Here is an 18483-nt window from a genome sequence, read left to right as displayed (position 1 = left end):
CTGCCCTAAAAATACTTATTCCAGTATGCATGTGCTACTTGTTTCACTGAAAAAGTCAATGTCCTAAACTGACCATTTTATAACATGCACATACAAACCCAAACTCTCAACGTTTCCTTCTAAACCACTTCTACAGTTTTCCCCATAACAATACCATAGTGTAACTTTATTGTGCCAGTTGCTCAAAGGGAAAACCTTGGTGCCATCCTTGATTCTTGATTTTCTCTCACAGCCACATCCAGTATATCCGTCATTCCTATTGGCTTTACTTTCAAAATAAATCCAGAACATGACCACTTCTCACCACCTCTTCTGGTTCAAGTCCCAAATGTCTCATCCCGGATTACTGCAGGAGCTTGCTTGCTAGACTCTGCCTTTTCCTACTCAGTCCCTCCTTCAATCCCTCCTTTGCCCAAGATCTCTAAGGGCTTCCTTCTCACTCAAGTGAAGTCAGGAGTCTCACGATGACCCAGGGGCACTACATCATCCGCCATCTAATACCCCTCTGGCCTCATTTCCTGCTATTCCCCTTTGCAGTCCATCCAGCCAAACTGACCTCGTTCCTATCTTGGAACAAGCCAGCAGGCTCTTGTCCCCGAGAAGTCTCCTCTTCTCTTCCTTTTGCCTAGAATGTTCTTCCACTACAAAGTCATATGTCTACAGGTCTTCACTGGAAAGTCACCCTCTCATCAAGGCCTTCCTGGGCCTCTTAATCTAAAATTTCACCCAATCTTCCCACTCACAGTGCTTGTTATTGTCATCTCCCAGCAACACTTTTTCTTCTTAGACTGAGCCTGTGTCACTACCCAACATAATGTATTTTACTTATTTATGTTGTTTATTGCTTATAAACTACGTGAAGACCGGGATTCTTCTTCCTATCTGTTTCGTTCACTGCTGCTGCTGTTTCCCTAATGCCTGTAACATAATAGGCACTCAAATGCATTTTTCTTAAATATCACTGTTTCATTCAGGCACAATTGAAACTACAAAGTTTCTACACAAAAGAATAGCTACAGTGTTTTTCTATTTGTAAACTTGCGAGTTACTCAGCTGGAACTAATAGTTCTGAAATCACTTTAAATTATTTGACAACATAATATACCAAGCTGAGGTATTTATATTTTCTGTTTATCCCATTTTCTGGAACATTTGATAGCAGCTTTTTACCACAAAAACATTTTTAGATTAAAATTACTCTGCCCCCTATGGTTATCTGTGGGCACTGGTAGCAAATTGTTTTCTAGTGCTAAGTGAGCCAGTGCTGATTGGCCATTGGGTACTCTAACAAACTTTAAATTTCAGCAAAATACCCAAAGACTGCTAATCCTGCAGAAGAAACCAGGTATTCTGAAGGTCAAAGATCCCCAGGTAACTTGACTCTCTTGACAGCAAATAGCCTTATAACATAGTTTACATTTTTAAGATGCTTGCTATTCAGGTAGGAATATTGCTTTTGAAAAGAAATGCATATTGAAAGTATTCTCCAGTGGGCATAACTATGTAATATTTAGTGCTTTGTTTTATAAAAAGAAAGTGTATTACTAAGCTCTAGAAATGAACAACTAAAATTTGTGGCTTGGTAGCAGTTTTCTCTCTGGTTTGACTACCAATATTATCAATGTCCACAATGACTCAAAGACTTCAATTTTACTCTATACTTTTGCTTATAGGACAGAAGAAGGATAATATGATCAGACTTATGCTCTCAAACCTCATCTGTGCTGATATTTTACTGATCAATAAGTCATTCGATACATGGCTTATACTGTCCTGATCTCTAGAACGCTTAGAAGCTAAATCATGACTAGGATCTTAAAACTGCATTAATTTAGAGGATAATAGCCCAGGATTTTAGAATACATTGAAGAGTTTTATTTATTTCACCAAAGTTTTTACTTTGATTGAAAATTACAACAGTATTTAGCTTATTTTTCCTATTAAAAGTATTTTTCTCTTAAGTACTACCAAAGAATGGTATAAATTTTAAATTTTCATATTGATTGTAATATGTCTGTGTGGTAGTTCATAAAATACTTAGTATCAAAACCAACAGATGAGTCATCCAAAGTTATGTCAATTTTGCTTTCCAATCTATTGGCTTTCTAGATTTAAACAAACTCACTAGAGTCTCTTAACACATTTACCAAAGTATAAACATATACCTTTATCCATAATAAAACGTTAGTCTTTTAAACATTTTGTTGAGCCCAATATAATACTATGATTAGTGTTTATATCAACCCCATGTAGATTGTTCTGCAATAAAATAAAAGAATAGAAACTTATTCAAGGTGGTACAGAGTCTGGCTCTTGAGCTACATTGCCTGGCTGCTAATCCTGGTTCTGCCTCTGAACACCTAGGAATTCTGGGACAAATTATTTGAATTTGTGTCTATTTCCTAATATATAAAACAGGACTGGTAATGCCACCTAATTCCACAGGGTTATTGTTAGCTTCAATAATTGAATACATGTCAAATTTTTAGAACAGTGTTTGGCTCATTTTAGTTTTTAGTAAATGTTAGCTATTAAAATAGGTATTATTATAAATTGTCTTGGTCTCCAGGCCACAGGTGGCTCCCACTTCATATACTTTGCTAATGAGTATGAGGATATGTATCTGGGCACCAGGCTGATAGCAAACAAGATTTCATTCCTCACAGTGGAGCTTGCTATCCTGGCCGATTCATTTAGTCTGTTATGAGTTGCTATACTAACTTAATGTTATTTTTTAACTGTTTGTTTATTTTAATGACAATAGCTAACCTTTATTGAGCACTTACTATGTGCCAAGCTTTGTGTAAAGAGCGATCTAAGAGTTTTTTCATCAGATATAACTACAAATATTACTCACATCTTACAAATGAGGTAACCAAAGTTTAGAGAGTTTAAACGACTTGCTCAGGGTCCCTTGGCTATTAAATAGCAGAGCCAAGAACACAAACATAAATCTCACTTTAAAACCCTAATTCTTAATTTTGCTATACTTCCTCTCTGAGACATAGAATTCTGGGTTGATCATTGCTATCATCACACAGGTCCCTGAGTAAGCTGAATACACTTACAAAGGGCTAAAAGAAAATGGTCATTTAAAAATCTTTTTTCCCTCTCTTGTTCAAATTACATTTCTATTGATCTATCTTCAAGTTTGCTAACTCTTTGCTTAATATTATTCTGAATTATATAAATAATTCAATTAAATTCTCTCTGTAAAAACAAAAGGGAAAAATTTGGGCTGACAATAGAGTAAATAAATATCTATAAATTTATTTCTATATTGTTTTAATAATGTTGCACAGTTTTCACACTCACATTGGAATTAGATATATGAAAGCTTTTAAAGTTTCTACACTTAGATTTAAATTATATACAGTTTTTTTTAAACAAAAGGAAATGGACTAACAGACTGATAAGGGGATGGATGTTTGCATAGATTTTTGTATTTTATTTACTCTTATGGCTACCATTCATAACTGGCAATACTTTAGGGTAAAATATTATTGTCTTTTTACAGAGATTCTCAAAGATGCAAATCTTCTATTTTGAACTGCTCCTTTTCAGCCTGACCCTGGCAGCACCAGTAAGCATTTACAAATTCAGTTGCACATCATCTAATCTCTTGCTCTTTTTATCTATTTTTCCTTTAAGCAACATCTTTGTAAACTAGTAGCACTTACCTAGTTCAGTTACAATAAAATACCAAACACAGAGGAAGCATTCAACACTTGGCACAAATGTCTGTCACCAAGGAGGCCCTCAATGAACATGTAAGAAGAATTATAAGATGTCCACATGTTGCCTTTGGAGAAGCACCAGAAAGAATATTTTCAAGAAAACCAATAGCCAGCCACGGTGTTTCAATCAGCTAATGCCAATGAGCAAATATTCTCAAATTGTAACATGTCAAAAGAACTTCTCAGTATTTTACCAAAATCTGAAAGAGTTTGACTTGAATGCTCTAAGGCTAAGCAACTAGACTGTATAACTGCAAGACTACACAAAGGAACCGAGCTTTTCTGTAATTCTTACAACATTCCAACACTGAGATCCTGCTAGTGATTTTCTCTTCATCAGCGAGGCTAAAGATGGAAAGAAGTTCCCCACAGCTTAACCCAAATCAAGCTCCAGTTTCCTTCTGTATCTTTTCTTCTTGATTCACCCAGATGAACACTCAGGATGTGACTAACTCGTCTTATGAAAATGCTGAGTGTTACAGATATTTTCTGCCAAGGAGACACAGTGCTCATAACATAGTGTCTGAAAAACATCCTAACTTCTCAGGGTAACCTTTTCAGTTGGAGCAGCGTGGAAGCAAGTGGTCATTCTGTGGTCAGAGAAGAACTTACATACAGGTCCTGAGTGAGTGGGTAAGCAACCACTGACAAGCACGACCCATGCCAGCCGCTGGGGAAAGCAGGAGTTGAGGAAACAGGTCCCCTCTCAGCACGCATGCTCCAACAGACCTGTGGGCGTGCGTACGGCTTAAAATAGACATCTGCCGGGCCCAATACGCAGAACTGACTTTGCTTAGTCGGGGCCACAGAGGCGCGTGCTCAGGCATGAGAAGGATGGAGTGGGTCCTGCTGACCCAGCTCAATCCCACCCGCTGAGGATGGGTCTATTTTGAGCAACACATTCCAAAGAACAGCTGGAGCGGTATCTCTGACCATTTTCCAGTAAATGTGCTATGTCAACACCAATCCACTGACCACTGGTCAAGAGAGGATGCCAGTCTTCTTCCTCTGAAGGAAACAAGGCCATCTCCATTTCAGAGCCACGTTCAAGGGCAGAACTGCCAAGTGGGTGGGGACGTGGTGTGGGAGGAGTGGGGGGGGGGTGCAGATTTCAAGTCAGAGAGGTTTGGCAAGGATACAGAGACAAATTTGGAATTACAAATAGCTATATGTGATGTTTTCTTCCAGATATGGATTCTATTTGGGTAATTATATAAATTATTTAATTACAGATTAGGGGTATCAGAAATCAATGTGTACTGAGCCACTTACTTATGTTCTGGAAATATAATCAAAATTCAAACTCTAGGAGAGGAAAAGGTTTTCCTCAATCCTCTTTGGGTCTCTGGCTGGGTCTGAAAATGAAACCAACAAAGAGAGATTAACAGGAGAAAAGAACACAAAATTTTTTAAATAATTTGACATGTAAAAAAAAAATTTGACATGTGCATGGAAGCCTTCACAAAAGAATGAGGACTGAAAAAAATGATGAGGGCAGGAGGTTTTTAATACCATTTAGACAATGTAATAAGATATTGTGAAGAATTGACAGGACAAACAGGATAGGATTAGATAATTCTTATCTTTCTTAATTAGGACAATTAAGATTAGTTTCCCCACCTAATATATGAGAAATAGATGGGGAAAGAGTATCAGACTTTATTTTTTGGGGCTCCAAAATCACTGCAGATGGTGACTGCAGCCATGAAATTAAAAGACGCTTACTCCTTGGAAGAAAAGTATGACCAACCTAGATAGCATATTCAAAAGCAGAGACATTACTTTGCCAACAAAGGTCCGTCTAGTCAAGGCTATGGTTTTTCCTGTGGTTATGTATGGATGTGAGAGTTGGACTGTGAACAAGGCTGAGTGCCGAAGAATTGATGCTTTTGAAGTGTGGTATTGGAGAAGACTCTTGAGAGTCCCTTGGACTGCAAGGAGATCCAACCCGTCCATTCTGAAGGAGATCAGCCCTGGGATTCCTTTGGAAGGACTGATGCTAAAGCTGAAACTCCAGTACTTTGGCCACCTCATGCGAAGAGTTGACTCATTGGAAAAGACTCTGAAGCTGGGAGGGATTGGGAGCAGGAGGAGAAGGGGACAACAGAGGATGAGATGGCTGGATGGCATCACCGACTTGATGGACAGGAGTTTAGAGTGAACTCCGGGAACTGGTGATGGACAGGGAGGCCTGGCGTGCTGCGATTCATGGGGTGGCAAAGAGTCGGACACAACTGAGAGACTGAACTGAACTGAGGATGAGTTTAACAAGATTTGTTTGCGTATTCCTCTGTGCCATCTCTAGACTGATAAGAGATTGTCTCTAGTAAAAGAAGAATTTATTCCCTACCTTTAGGCAGAAAAAGGGAAACTTTTTCTACATGTTCTACTTCTTAATTGCCTTCAGCTCAAAATAATTTTTATGTCAAAAAGGCATATTTAGGGGACTTCCCTGGCAGTCCAGTGGTAAACAGTTCACTTTCCAATGCAGGGGGTACAGGTTCCATCACTAGTCAGGGAGTTAAGAGCCCACAAGCTTTCTGGCCAAAAACTAAAACAGAAAACGGAAACAATATTGTAACAATTTCAAAGAAGACTTTTTCAGTGGTTCACATTTTTAAAAGGCATATTTAGGGGTAACATTCTTGTTTCCTTCAAAAACAAAATTTTAAGTGGAAAAAGTAAAATACGATTGTTGGGCCATGCAATTCAATTAATAATCATCAATATGTAATAAGACCATAAAGACTTTGTAATAGGTCACTTTGTTATAAGTTCGTGATTTATTATTGTGAACTATATTTAGGAGCTCTATACTATCATGTAAGTTTTTAACACGTTATGTGTGTGTTCTGTAAGAAGATACTGAATACCTCCAAACTGTCATTTCTTTCTTTTGCTTCATAGGTGCCTATATCATTTTTCAATATTTTTTCTTTCCTATAGCACTACTTCCAGAACTATTTAAGCTCTTTTGATATTTCTGAGGAATAATACAATGTTCTAAATTTATATGCACATGATCGCATAAGAACCAACAAAAGGAGGGGGCAATAAAGGGTAGAATTATAAAATATGCCCTTAGGGGGTAAAAATCACTATAAAATTGAAAAAAAAGTAATTTTCTTTTTTTTTGTTGTTAGGTAAAATTCTGGATTTTTGATAGTGGAAGTAATGGAAAGCGTAATCGCTCATAGTGTCATTCTATAACTCACATTCTATAAAATATAATCTTTCAAAATGTCATTTTCCCTTTCCCTGAAAGAAAAAAACTGCCCAGGTGACTGGCAACAATCAAGTCCCCTCTCCAGTGTACCCCTTCTCCTTTGGTGCCAGGCTGTGGCTTCAGTCTTGATGGACCATCAGGAGCATCATATCCTAATTCTAACAGCAATGACTGAACTTGCACAATCAATGCACATACAATGCACACCTCACTCAACTCTGATTTTAGTGCACAGATACCAAACACTTCCAGTGTGCCAGGGAAAATTTTTCAGTGGATACAAATGACATCTAAGCTTTTTCACTTTGGGGGCCACCCCTCCCAGCTCAGCTGTTCTCCCGCACTGAACGAGGTTCTATAGTAGAGACAGCACTGCCTCCCTCTAGGAAGGAAGGTCAGCACCCTCCTTCAGTGCGGAAACAAATGTGATGTATGCGCCCATCTTCTTTTGGTCAGAATGATTTTCAACATTGAATAACCCAGTGAGAGAAAAGGGTTTCTCAGGTGGTGCGCTGAAGAATCTTCCTGCCAACGCAGGAGACTTGGGTTTGGTCCCTGGGTTGGGAAGATCCCCTGGAGGAGGAAATAGCAACCCACTCTAGTATTCTGGCCTGGAAAATTCCATGGACAGAGGAGTCTGGTGGGCTACAGTCTGTGGGGTCACGAAGAGTTGGATACGACTGAGTGAGAACTGAGCACTGAGCACTGAGTGAGAAAAAAATAAAGGAGACGTTTATTGTTTGAAGAAATGAATGAAAGAAGAAATATTTGGTGACATTTTATTTCTTGTTTCCTTTTAGACTTTGAAACCACAGGCTGAGAAAACGAAGCAAGACTGTGTGGAAGAACAGAGGGTAAACAGAATTATTCTTCTCAAATACACCTCTTCCAACTCTATAAAGAGAAAAGTCAATATGGGGAAATTTTTAACTGCCAAAATATTCCTGTGTACCTAGAATGGAAATGGAAAATTACACAACTTAATTTTGGCACTTTAATTCACACAATATGTGATATAAAAGAAAAAAGCCTTCTGAATGAGAACTTGTTTCTCTTCATGTGATTTCTTCCTTCAGAGGGATAAAATTCTAGGATGTTGCTATTAGCAAACAATATTTTCCCATGCATGTACATGAGAACAAAGTAATAAATGAGGGAGAAAACAAAGGGAGGTGAGTTAACAGTCTTTATGAGGAATTCTGTGTTCATGGAGTTAGTTTTCACATGCAACCGGAAAGTTAAGAACTCTCAGCATTTCATGTCACCAAATTGCAGTTTACTTCTGCCTAGCAGGGCTTCTCCTGGCAGTCTCAGAAAATTCTGTTCTAAAAACTAACAATCTTCTGTTCTCTATCTTAGCTTAAAATTACAAAGGCAAAAACTACAAGCTTAAGAGCCTGAATGTTTATGCTGCGAATTTTGCCAATTTGACATCAGCATGAATACCATAAAATCTGCCTTTCTCCTCATCCCCCTGCCTTCTCCTATCTGAAAATATTACCAATTCTCTATTTGCATTGAAATTTGATAGTAAAATTGATACACTCTGTGGGGGAGAGAGCTGTTTGATACTCATCGTCAAGGAAAACCGATTTAGAGACAGAAAGAAAGAAACAAGCTGCTCTCTTCGGGAACTGGCTGACATACGCCCCCCTGTGGTAATCAGAAGTACTACCATCTGTTAGATGCACAAGTAGACTTCACCGGAGTTTAAAATATCTTGTACTATTAAAAAGAGAGCCATAAAACTTCTAAGAGATAAACCCACATTAATACAATGTTGTGTTTTTGTAGATAACGTACAAGGGTCACCATGAGAAACATGGGTATTATATGTTTAAGCATGTTTCCACCTCGTCTGGAAGAAAAAACCAAACTGATGTGAAGGTAAGCCGAATCCCAGTGATCCTTATCCTGAGCCAGCTCTGGATCAACACCAGGAGACACTGTACAGGAGACAGTTTACTTTTGTCTGGTCTGGAGTTTCTGTCTCTGGCTGGTGCTTTTGTCCTTTTCCCCTGGTTCTAGTCTCCTGGAGCATCTCTGCTATGGACCTCTGTGTCCCAGAGTCTTTCTGACACAGACAGGCCACCTCATGCCCTGGCCCAAACCCTGCCTTGCTTCAAGACCTGCCATAGCACATGTGATGCTCGTGGGCCCCAGATACCCACGAGTTTTTCATGTTATTGCTTCTGAGTAAAGTAAAGTTTCTCCAGCACCACAATTCCAAGGCATCAATTCTTTGGCATTCTGCCTTCTTTATGGTCCAGCTCTCTCAACTGTATGCGGCCACTGGGAAGACACATACTATACAGCCTTGACGATACACACCTTTGTTAGCAGTGTAGTGTCTCTGCTTTTCATCACACTGAAAAGTTTGATCCTTTACAAGGAGGTTTTCTGGACATCCTGTATCATATGCTCTTATGGGGGAAGGGATTAGAAGGAAATAATTTTGACCTTTTTTAGGAAAAAGTGACATATTTTAATGTCCCTACAAATGACACTGTCTGTGTCAGGATGCTTAGAAGAGAAAGAATAAGCACTCTGTCGCTGGAATAAAACAATACTTCTTTTCACTCAGTCCCTTCTTATAAATTCATTGGCCAAAGAGCTAGAAACAGTTTAAAATGCCATCAGCAAAATGACTAGTTACTTTTTTTCTTCCAAAATCTGGCTTCATTTCCCATAAAAGTAGTTTTCCTTCAGAATGTTATTTTGTTCTGCCCAATATTCTTTAAATGCGTCTCTAAGACTTAACATCACTGAGACTCAGTGTCTTTTAAACTTACTGGTTGTAACAAATATATGTTGCGTGCTTCCTATTGTGCAAGATATTATGTGAGATAAATGATTGAGAAAACTTAACTCTTTCCAGGATTTTAGAGTTAGAAAAGAATAAAAGGTGCTTACAAAAATGAGTATAACCTGAAAAAGAAGTGCTATCTGAGTGGTACCCCCAGAAGTCATGCTTTAGGGCTTGGAGTAGAAAAGATTAGTTCCTAAACTGGTACTCATGGAAAGCTATATATTTGAAATAATTGAGCTGGAGAATGAGTAGGATTTGAGCAAACATTTGTGTGGGAGAGACTATTCTCCATGAAAAGAATAATGTGAGCCAAGGCATGGAGATAGGAAAGCAGAATATAGGAAAGAAGATTGGCCAATGGATGTGTTCACTGTTCAACCATCATACAATCAAGAATGCAATCAGAAGTCAATTGGCATAAGCAAACGCAAAATGACTGACCGTCGTATACCACAATTTAGAAGTTGTTTAACTTTTTAATAAGAGAACTCTGTGTGATTTTTAAAGAAATTTACAGTTATTAGTATACATGTTACCGTTTCAAAAGCAGTAAAGGCATCAAATATAAAACAAAACTTCCCCCTTCAGAATAGGAAAGGGAAAAAATTAAGAAGGGATTATTATAGTGTACCTGTTTAACTCAAAAGTTTCTATTAGCAGTGAGCTAATGAACTTGGTTGCAAAGGAAAGTATAGATGTCCAGGTAAAACTTTCCCAGATATAATGTCTTAAATCAAATGTTTAAAATACTTTTTATTCTGAAATAACTCATTATAAAGTTTTTCTATTATATTTTCCCTCATGAGAAAACCTTACTTATTTTCAGAATATACCTGCCACTATAAAAGATTAGTAAATAATAACTCCCCAAAATAAGTACTTTCAAATTATATCTTAAAAATGCTACACATTGAAATGTTTGTGTACTTCATATTAGCCAGCTTCATAACAATAGAAGACACCCCCATAAATCATTTTTATCTTGACAATTACCCTCTGCCTCCAACGTTAATAAGATTTATGTATAAAAGTCAGCAGACTTCCAAGTAGAACAGTACTCCTATTTGAGGACGGATCTGAATCTAGTGACTTAATAACAATGACCTGCACATGTCAACCTGGAGAAGACAAAGCATTCAGTAAATATGGAGGAAACCTTTCCTTTCCCAGAAGGGTTGTACATGAAAGAGGAAATAACCTTAATGACTGTTCCATCAGGAAAAAAGCGATACTAGTTACTGGTTGCAGGTTAAAAAAAAATTAGAATACCCTTAAGACAATGATCTGACATGAAAACTAACAAGCAATTAGCTGATAAAATGTTCCAGGACAGACCAGCTGACACAGGTCATATGTGTGAAGGACGTGGGCTGGGAGGCTGGGACACCCAACTCTGTCTCTAACTGAATGTTGCATTTGGAGCTCAGATTCTACAGTCTCTCAACAGCAATATGTCTAATATAAAAGGTATCTTTTGTCTTGCCTTCACTATTGCATGTCAACATACTAGTTATTAAAGAAAAGAAAGAAAGAGAAGTCACTCAGTCATGTCTGACTCTTTGCAATCCCATGGACTGTAGCTTATCAGGCTCATCCATCCATGGGATTTTCCAGGCAAGAGTACTGGAGTGGGTTGCCATTTGCCCTTCTTCTATTTGGGCACCTGTAGGTTTTTCTTTGTAACTTTTTTCTTTGGCATAATCCTAATCCAAGTGATTACCTCTCATTCTTAGACACTACAGCAGACTCCTAACTGTTCTTTCTTAGCTTGATTCCTCCTTGTTACTCTCTTGCTCATATAACATCACTGCCTCTCCATCTTCTATATAATAAAACCAAATTCTCCTGCCTGAAATTCTGACAGTCTGTATGTCTGTGCAAACTCTGACTGAATGTGAGGTCTCTGAGACACCACATCACCCCCACACTTCATAAACCCTGTAGGACCACTACCTCTGCCATTTAATAAGTCATCAGGTACTGCCTGGAACATAAAACATCAGCCCAACTTCTAATATGTCTCAGCCCCTCAATAAATCTCTCTTATTTTGATTTCATGTTATCACCAGTTCAAAGGTTTATGTAGTAGTGTTGTAAATTTTAGCTCACCTTACAAGCTTGAGGTGGAGGGAAAGTATGCCATTTATTTTGTCTATAATTGTTCTGTTGCTCAAGAGCTCCTACCCATGTGTTAATAAATGGGGAGGGAGTATGCAGAAATTAATTTAAATTCAACCTATTTAAGTTAAGTTTATCTAATCTTTAAGTCTTCAGTCTCTTTTGGATAAGAGTGCTCAAATCCTCACTTCTGCCATCTCCCCCTAAGATGTCAAGCATGCATACGAGGGAGTCAGTTATAGCTTAACACCATCCACTACAGGTGCCCAGGTTGCTCAGTCATGTCCAGTTCTTTGCAACCCCGTGGACTGTAACCCTCCAGGCTCCTCAGTCCATAGGATTTTCCAAGCAAGGATACTGGAGTGGGCTGCCATTTCCTTCTCTAATCCACTACATACCATATACCATTTGTACACACATGGCTTATACAATAGTGGAGAGGAAGTCATGGCATCCTCAGACATGGAAGGGACAATACTGCTTGCCCTGCCAAGTCACTGGCTGCAATAGCTTAAGACCAAACAATACAGTCTTAGGGGGATGGAGGGGACAGTGGGGATTCAGCCTCTCCTGGATCTCATGGACAAAGTAGAGCCCTCTTTGTCTGCATATGTCTCACATTATTCCTGGTATATATGCTCCATCTGAATACATTGCTCCTTTCAGAGCCACTTCACTCCCTCTGGTGAGCTCCTGAAAACTCTCAGATGCTTCCATGTCTAGCCTGTGCCACAGAGAGTGACTGGGCAAAATCAACCCCAGTCCCTCTTCTTCCTGACCACTTTGTTCAAGCTTCGTGCACCTTGACTGCACCTCAGGTTGGTAAGGTGCTATCTATGAAGCAGCATCCTTACAGACCTTCTTCCTGAAAAGGAAAAACTGAGGCACAAGCATAAACACTCTTCTTCTCCACTCTCTTTTTCATCCCATTATTCTCTCAGGGGCTTTTCTTATCTGGGCCTTGACTACTTAAACTTATGATCCAGAAGAGTAGTTCTCAAAGTGTGGTTACAAGCCAGCAGCATCAACATAAGCTGGGAATTTGTCATAAATGCAGATTCTAGAGCCTCACCCCAAGCCTACAGAATCACAAACTCTGGCCATTGAATCCAACAATCTTTGTTTTAGTAAGCCTTCTGAATAGTTCTGATAAGTGCTAAATTTGAAAACTATTGATCTAGACTATCTTATTTCATTTATTACATGACAAAAGAGAAAGAAAATAAAGATAATGATTACCTTTTCAGACAATAACTAGGGTCACCAACAGTGTAAGATCCTTTGTTTGAATGTCAGAAGCTTAGTATTACCTACATTCTTCTATTTGTATATCCTCTGTAAAAATAAATAAATAAATAAAAAGGAAAAAGAAGAGAGGAAAATATTTTTGAAGACCAGGGCCAAAACAAAGAGAGAGAATAGGGGTGTGGGGAGGGGGAGAGAGAGAGAGAATGAGAGAGAGGGAATAATCATGTTTGAAAGATGAACTCCATTTCACTTGAAATGTCTCAAGGTCACAAGGTGAGGACCATGCTCTGTCTTCCTTAAATTCAGCTCCTCCTTTAAAATCAGGCCCTAATTTATATTTCCAAATTTACTTCTCTTCTTTAGGATTCTGCTTTTTACCATTCTCTTTGGCTTTCTCTACTCCAGCCTTATAGTTTTATTCATATTATCTTTCAAATGTTTCCTATTTCCAAACATTTGAATACGCTACTTATTCTTAGGATAGTGTCACCATTTTCCTTTCATGGTTTGAATCTCACCCACTCTTAAAGCCTTGTTCATTCTTCTTTTTCTGTGAAACCTGCTTTGGCCGTTTCAAAATTATCTCTACCAACAAATCTCTTTTGAGTTAAAAGACTCTTTTTATCAAGTATCTGGTGGGATTTTAAACATTGTTGCCTAAGAATTATTAAATTTTAAAAGTTTAACATAAAATAATCACTTTATATTGAAAATTCCACTTTAGCAGGGAGAAAAAAACAAAGGTATCGCTCTTCCCCATTCTGGCAAGAGAAGCCAAGAGCCAGCACCTAAAGAAAACATCGTCCAGAAAAAAGAGGAAGACTTGTTTCTTCCTAGAACCAATGAAAATAACAAAAGCACAAAATCTCAAAATCTTTCGGGAAATAAACAGTCAATGAATGAAGACTACAGTATCAGTAGCAAAGAAAATGCCCACAGTGACCTAAAGATGTCCATTTATCCTGAATCGACCGGGAAGCATGGGGCTGAGGACAGAAACAGTGCTGTCCGCAAACTACACAACCAAGAAGGATATGGCGCAGCTCTCATCAGAAATAACATGTACCACAGAATGGAGCCCGGGACTGTGATTGAACTCTTGGGGGAAGAAAACAAACAGAACAAACCCAGGAAGGTCCTAGGCAAACTTCCAGCAGATGCCAACCATGCTAAAGCCCCCTCACGACTTAAGAATCACCAAAGAGATTCCCAAGCCCAGAATATGCCGGTAAAAAGCAAAACTACCCACCTCATCCAACACAACATGAAACATCTAAAACAGCTCCCCAAAGTAAAAAAAATCCCCAGTGATTTTGAGGGCAGTGGTGACCCTGATCTTCAAGGGAGAGGAGATAATGATCTCTCTCCTTTCAGTGGAGATGGGCCACCTTTCAAGGACATTTCTGGTAAAGGAGATGCTATTGATCCTGACCCAGAAGGTACAGATATTCAAACAGAGCTTCCCAGCCCAAGTGAAACTGAGACCACCAGTCCTGATGCAAAAGGGCCAGGTTACAATGAGATCCCAGAGAAAGAAAGGAATGGCAGAAAAACTACTGGAACCAGGGGTAAAACCGCCCAGGAGGCAAATACCGCTGATGTAAGCCTAGTGGAGGGCACCAATGACATCATAGGTGGCACCGATTTTAAGAAACTCCCTGGGCAAGAAGGAAGCAGAGTGGATGGCGGCAGCCAAGATGCGCATCAAGGGGAAATAGAGTTTCACTACCCGCATGTACCCTCAAAAGACAAAAGAAAAGATGGCAGTAGCAATGGAGCTGAAAGTACTAAGTACAATGAAATTCCAAAAAATGGCAAAGGTAGCAGCAGAAAAAGCACAGAACATTCTGCTAGAAATCAAGAGCCCTCAAAGGAAAAACAAAGATTTCCCAGTAAGAGCAAAGGTCAGGGCCAGCTTATTCCTTCTCGTGGTCTTGATAATGAAATTAAAAATGAAATAAGTTCCCATAATGGTCCCAATAATGAGCGAACCATAATAACACACAGCAGGAAAAATCATTATGTGCCCCACCGACAGAATAATTATACACGGAACAAGGGTGGGTCACAAAGCAAAGGCACCTGGGGTTATAGGAGCTCCCATTCCAATAGGAGGTTTCGCCCCCCTAAAAAGCATGACAGTAGTGAGTCGTCTGACAGTGGCAGTTCCAGTGAGAGTGATGGTGACTAGAAATTCCCAGCAGGATGAAGATTTGAACACTTAGTCATCAGTGACTTAACAGTAACAAGGGGGCCCACTTGATAGCAGATCAGATGAAGGACAGAGTCAGGAATTGAATAAGCCAAGAGACCTGGCCTCCTGGGGAGAACTATTACTATCTTAATGGTCGTAGTATGAAATCCTCATGATGCTTTATGAAATTTTATTCAAAGTTACGATGCTTTTTTAAGGAAAAAAATTCATTAAGGATTCATGGAATAGGTAATATTTGAATAGGTACCATTTAAAAATAGGTTGTATCACAAAACCCTTTTTTGTTTGCTCTGTAGATATGAAGAACAATATGTCTTGTATGATAATCTGTAATTAAATGACCTATAAGAAAGTCTGTTGTCTGTGGTGCTTCCTTTAAGACTCAACAAGATGAGCTCTGCCTCTGGCAAAGGTAGTGCTATGAAATTAATCCACTGACTAAAGCTTGAAAGCCTCCCTTCATCCCACTCTGCTCAAGTCAGTATTTCCTTTTCCCTCTGACCTCCTCTGCTCTAATAAAGATAGCCTGCTTCATGTCCTTCTGTGTTCTTTTCTCTGTGGCATGTTTATAATTTCTTCTAGAACAAATTTTACTTCCTGACGCAACTCATTTGCAGGAGGGAAAGAGGGAGAATTTAAGAAAGAGACACACAAATGAAAAACCGAGATAAAAACTTACTTTGGCAGGTACTATTCATTGGCTGATTCCAATCATCTCAAGCCTATTTCTGTTTTCTGGCCTTAAGTGTAGATGCTTTCCCAGTCAATGGCCTGTGATACCATTCTGGAAATTAGCCCTAAGCCTCCTGATGAGAAACAGAAGCAGAATTCTGGAAGGCTTTTGCTCTTCTTGGTAAAAGCACATACAGTTAGTACCACTCTTCCTCTTTTCTTACCCTATTCTTTGTTTAACATCAACATGATGCCTGGAGGTACAGCAGCCATTTTTGTGGCCAAGAGGAAAGGCATGAGATGATAGAAAAATAGTTCTATGTATAGAACTATTTCCATCTGCCATTTCCTTCCTCTGGGGATAGAACTTACATTGGCAGGTAGATTCTTTACCACTAAGTCACCAGGGAAGCACACAGAAACCTATACGAGCAATTAAGTTGCAGATAAGTAACTTGAAATTGACCTGCTAGTTTTATCTCAGATTATATCAGACCTTTTCATGTCTGCTCACATGAAAAACACTTGGTGCTGTAAAGTAAAAACAATGAGCTAACAGAGAGAACAAAGATTTTCTTTGGATGATTACAGGCAAGATCTTCCAAAGGTCGTCTGTCCTAGTCTGCTACCTAGTGGGGAAACTAACTGCATTTCAATCCTTTGGTCAGATTTTAGTTCCTCTGTCCCAGCCTCAGTATTCATGCATATTTATTCAAAACACTGACAATGTTTGATTTTCCTCATCCATTTAAGGGAAACACTAAATGTGTCAGCATCCATGATGCACTGCCAAGAGATGATGCAGACTGGAGTGATGAGTCCAAAACAAAAGGACCAGAGCTTTGGGAGAACTGCTTGCAGTCAGGCAGTGGATCTCTGCTGCATCCAAATCCAGGCTTCAGCCACCAAGCTGCACTAGCTTCACTTTTTTTTTTTTTTTTTCATTTTTAAGTAAACATAGATTTTCAAAATAGGGCAGAAAATTTCAACCTCACCAAGGTGCTTTCCATGCAACTACTTAAATGGGTACTGTCTGCCACCTTGTGCCCAAAAAGAAAAGATCACTCCAGGCTCTGGAATTTATTTTTACACCTGCTACTCCCTCCAACCTCAATGCATCAGATTTCTCAGCTTGTAAATATCTACTTTGATTTGTTAGCCCTAATTAAACTGCTCTTGGCAACTACAACCAGTCAAGATACCTGATTCTGTTTGGGATGACATTCAGCTTAGTTGAAGAACACTTACCAAATGACCACATTTTACAAAACTCCATGGGGATCAAAAGAAAGAAAAGAGATGTTCCTGGCTCTTATCAAGATTGTAATTTAGTCAGGAAGACAGGCATACAAAATACAAAGTAGACTGTGGTAAGTTCAATCATAGAAAAAAAAAGTAATTAAAGGAGTTCTGCGGAAAAAGATGAACTCTTGCTGAAGGAAAGAGCAAAGATGAGTAAAATCCATCCTCCTTGAGGTATGACACCTGCAGAGGGGCTGTTGATAGTTCCAATGCACAAATGAGGGCTTGACTGTTGAATGCCTTAAATGATACTATATATATTTTAGAGCTTAAGAAAGATCATTCCAACAATAGGACAGGGAGGTAACGGTGGTGGGACAGGGTAGGGAGAGTTGGAAGGCAGAAGGCAGTACCAAAAAGTGATCACTGTAATCCCTAAGAAACAACCTGGTCCCCTCATTCAGTCTTTAGGACACACACTTACTCAATCAGGCACTCGAGATTCATTCGTTTTTAAGACACTATGAAGCCTGCATTTCAAAAACAACATCTAACAAGGTGAACTCTGCAGGTCAAGATATTGATACCTAGAATCATTGGTGTTAAGATATTGTATTAGCCAGCCCAAAGGAAAAGGAGAAGAAACAGACAGATCTATATGAAAGTCATGGAAAGGGGGGTTGGGAACAGAGAAAGAAGAGGGAGGAATAAAGGCTTAGAAAAAACCTAATGAGTAAATTTGGAAAGAAAAGAAAACAAAACTCTAATAAAATCTCAGGGCCAGAAACCCAGATAAGGACAAAGTAAAAATGGTGAGTGGATTTAGCCAATAACTTCAAGTAAATCTACCATAACTTTTATGGTCTAGACTTTAGCTAGTAAGGACAAGAAGAGCTGAATGGTAATTCTGTTTTACTGAAAGAATAATACTTTGTAAAATCATAGAGAGAGTTCAGAATAGCAGATACACTCTCTGTTTAGAAATATGGCTACTGCTATACAGGTGACTCTTGAGCAACATGGGTTTGAACTGTGCCGATCCACTTATACATGGATTTTTATCAATAAATGTAACACTACACGACACAGGGTTGGTTGAATTTGAGAATGAGGAACCACAGATACCAAAGGCCAACCATAAAGTTATATAGGAATTTTCAACTGTAAGAAGGTCAGTTCCCCATAACCCTGCATTGTCCAAGGGTCAACTGTATTT

General features: G+C 38.9%; 1 protein-coding gene across 1 annotated transcript; it reads left to right on the top strand.

Moving 5' to 3' along the window:
• MEPE (matrix extracellular phosphoglycoprotein) lies at nucleotides 1350–15705 on the top strand. The gene is made up of 5 exons (XM_005681451.3): nucleotides 1350–1371; nucleotides 3518–3583; nucleotides 7764–7817; nucleotides 8758–8850; nucleotides 13866–15705. The coding sequence occupies exons 2-5, from the start codon at nucleotides 3530–3532 to the stop codon at nucleotides 15327–15329; spliced, it is 1665 nt and encodes a 554-aa protein (XP_005681508.2). The 5' UTR covers nucleotides 1350–1371; nucleotides 3518–3529; the 3' UTR covers nucleotides 15330–15705.

The sequence above is a fragment of the Capra hircus genome, chromosome 6 (assembly GCF_001704415.2).
Source record: "Capra hircus breed San Clemente chromosome 6, ASM170441v1, whole genome shotgun sequence".
Taxonomy (NCBI): Eukaryota; Metazoa; Chordata; class Mammalia; order Artiodactyla; family Bovidae; genus Capra; species Capra hircus.
This window is presented reverse-complemented; position numbering and strand designations above follow the sequence as displayed.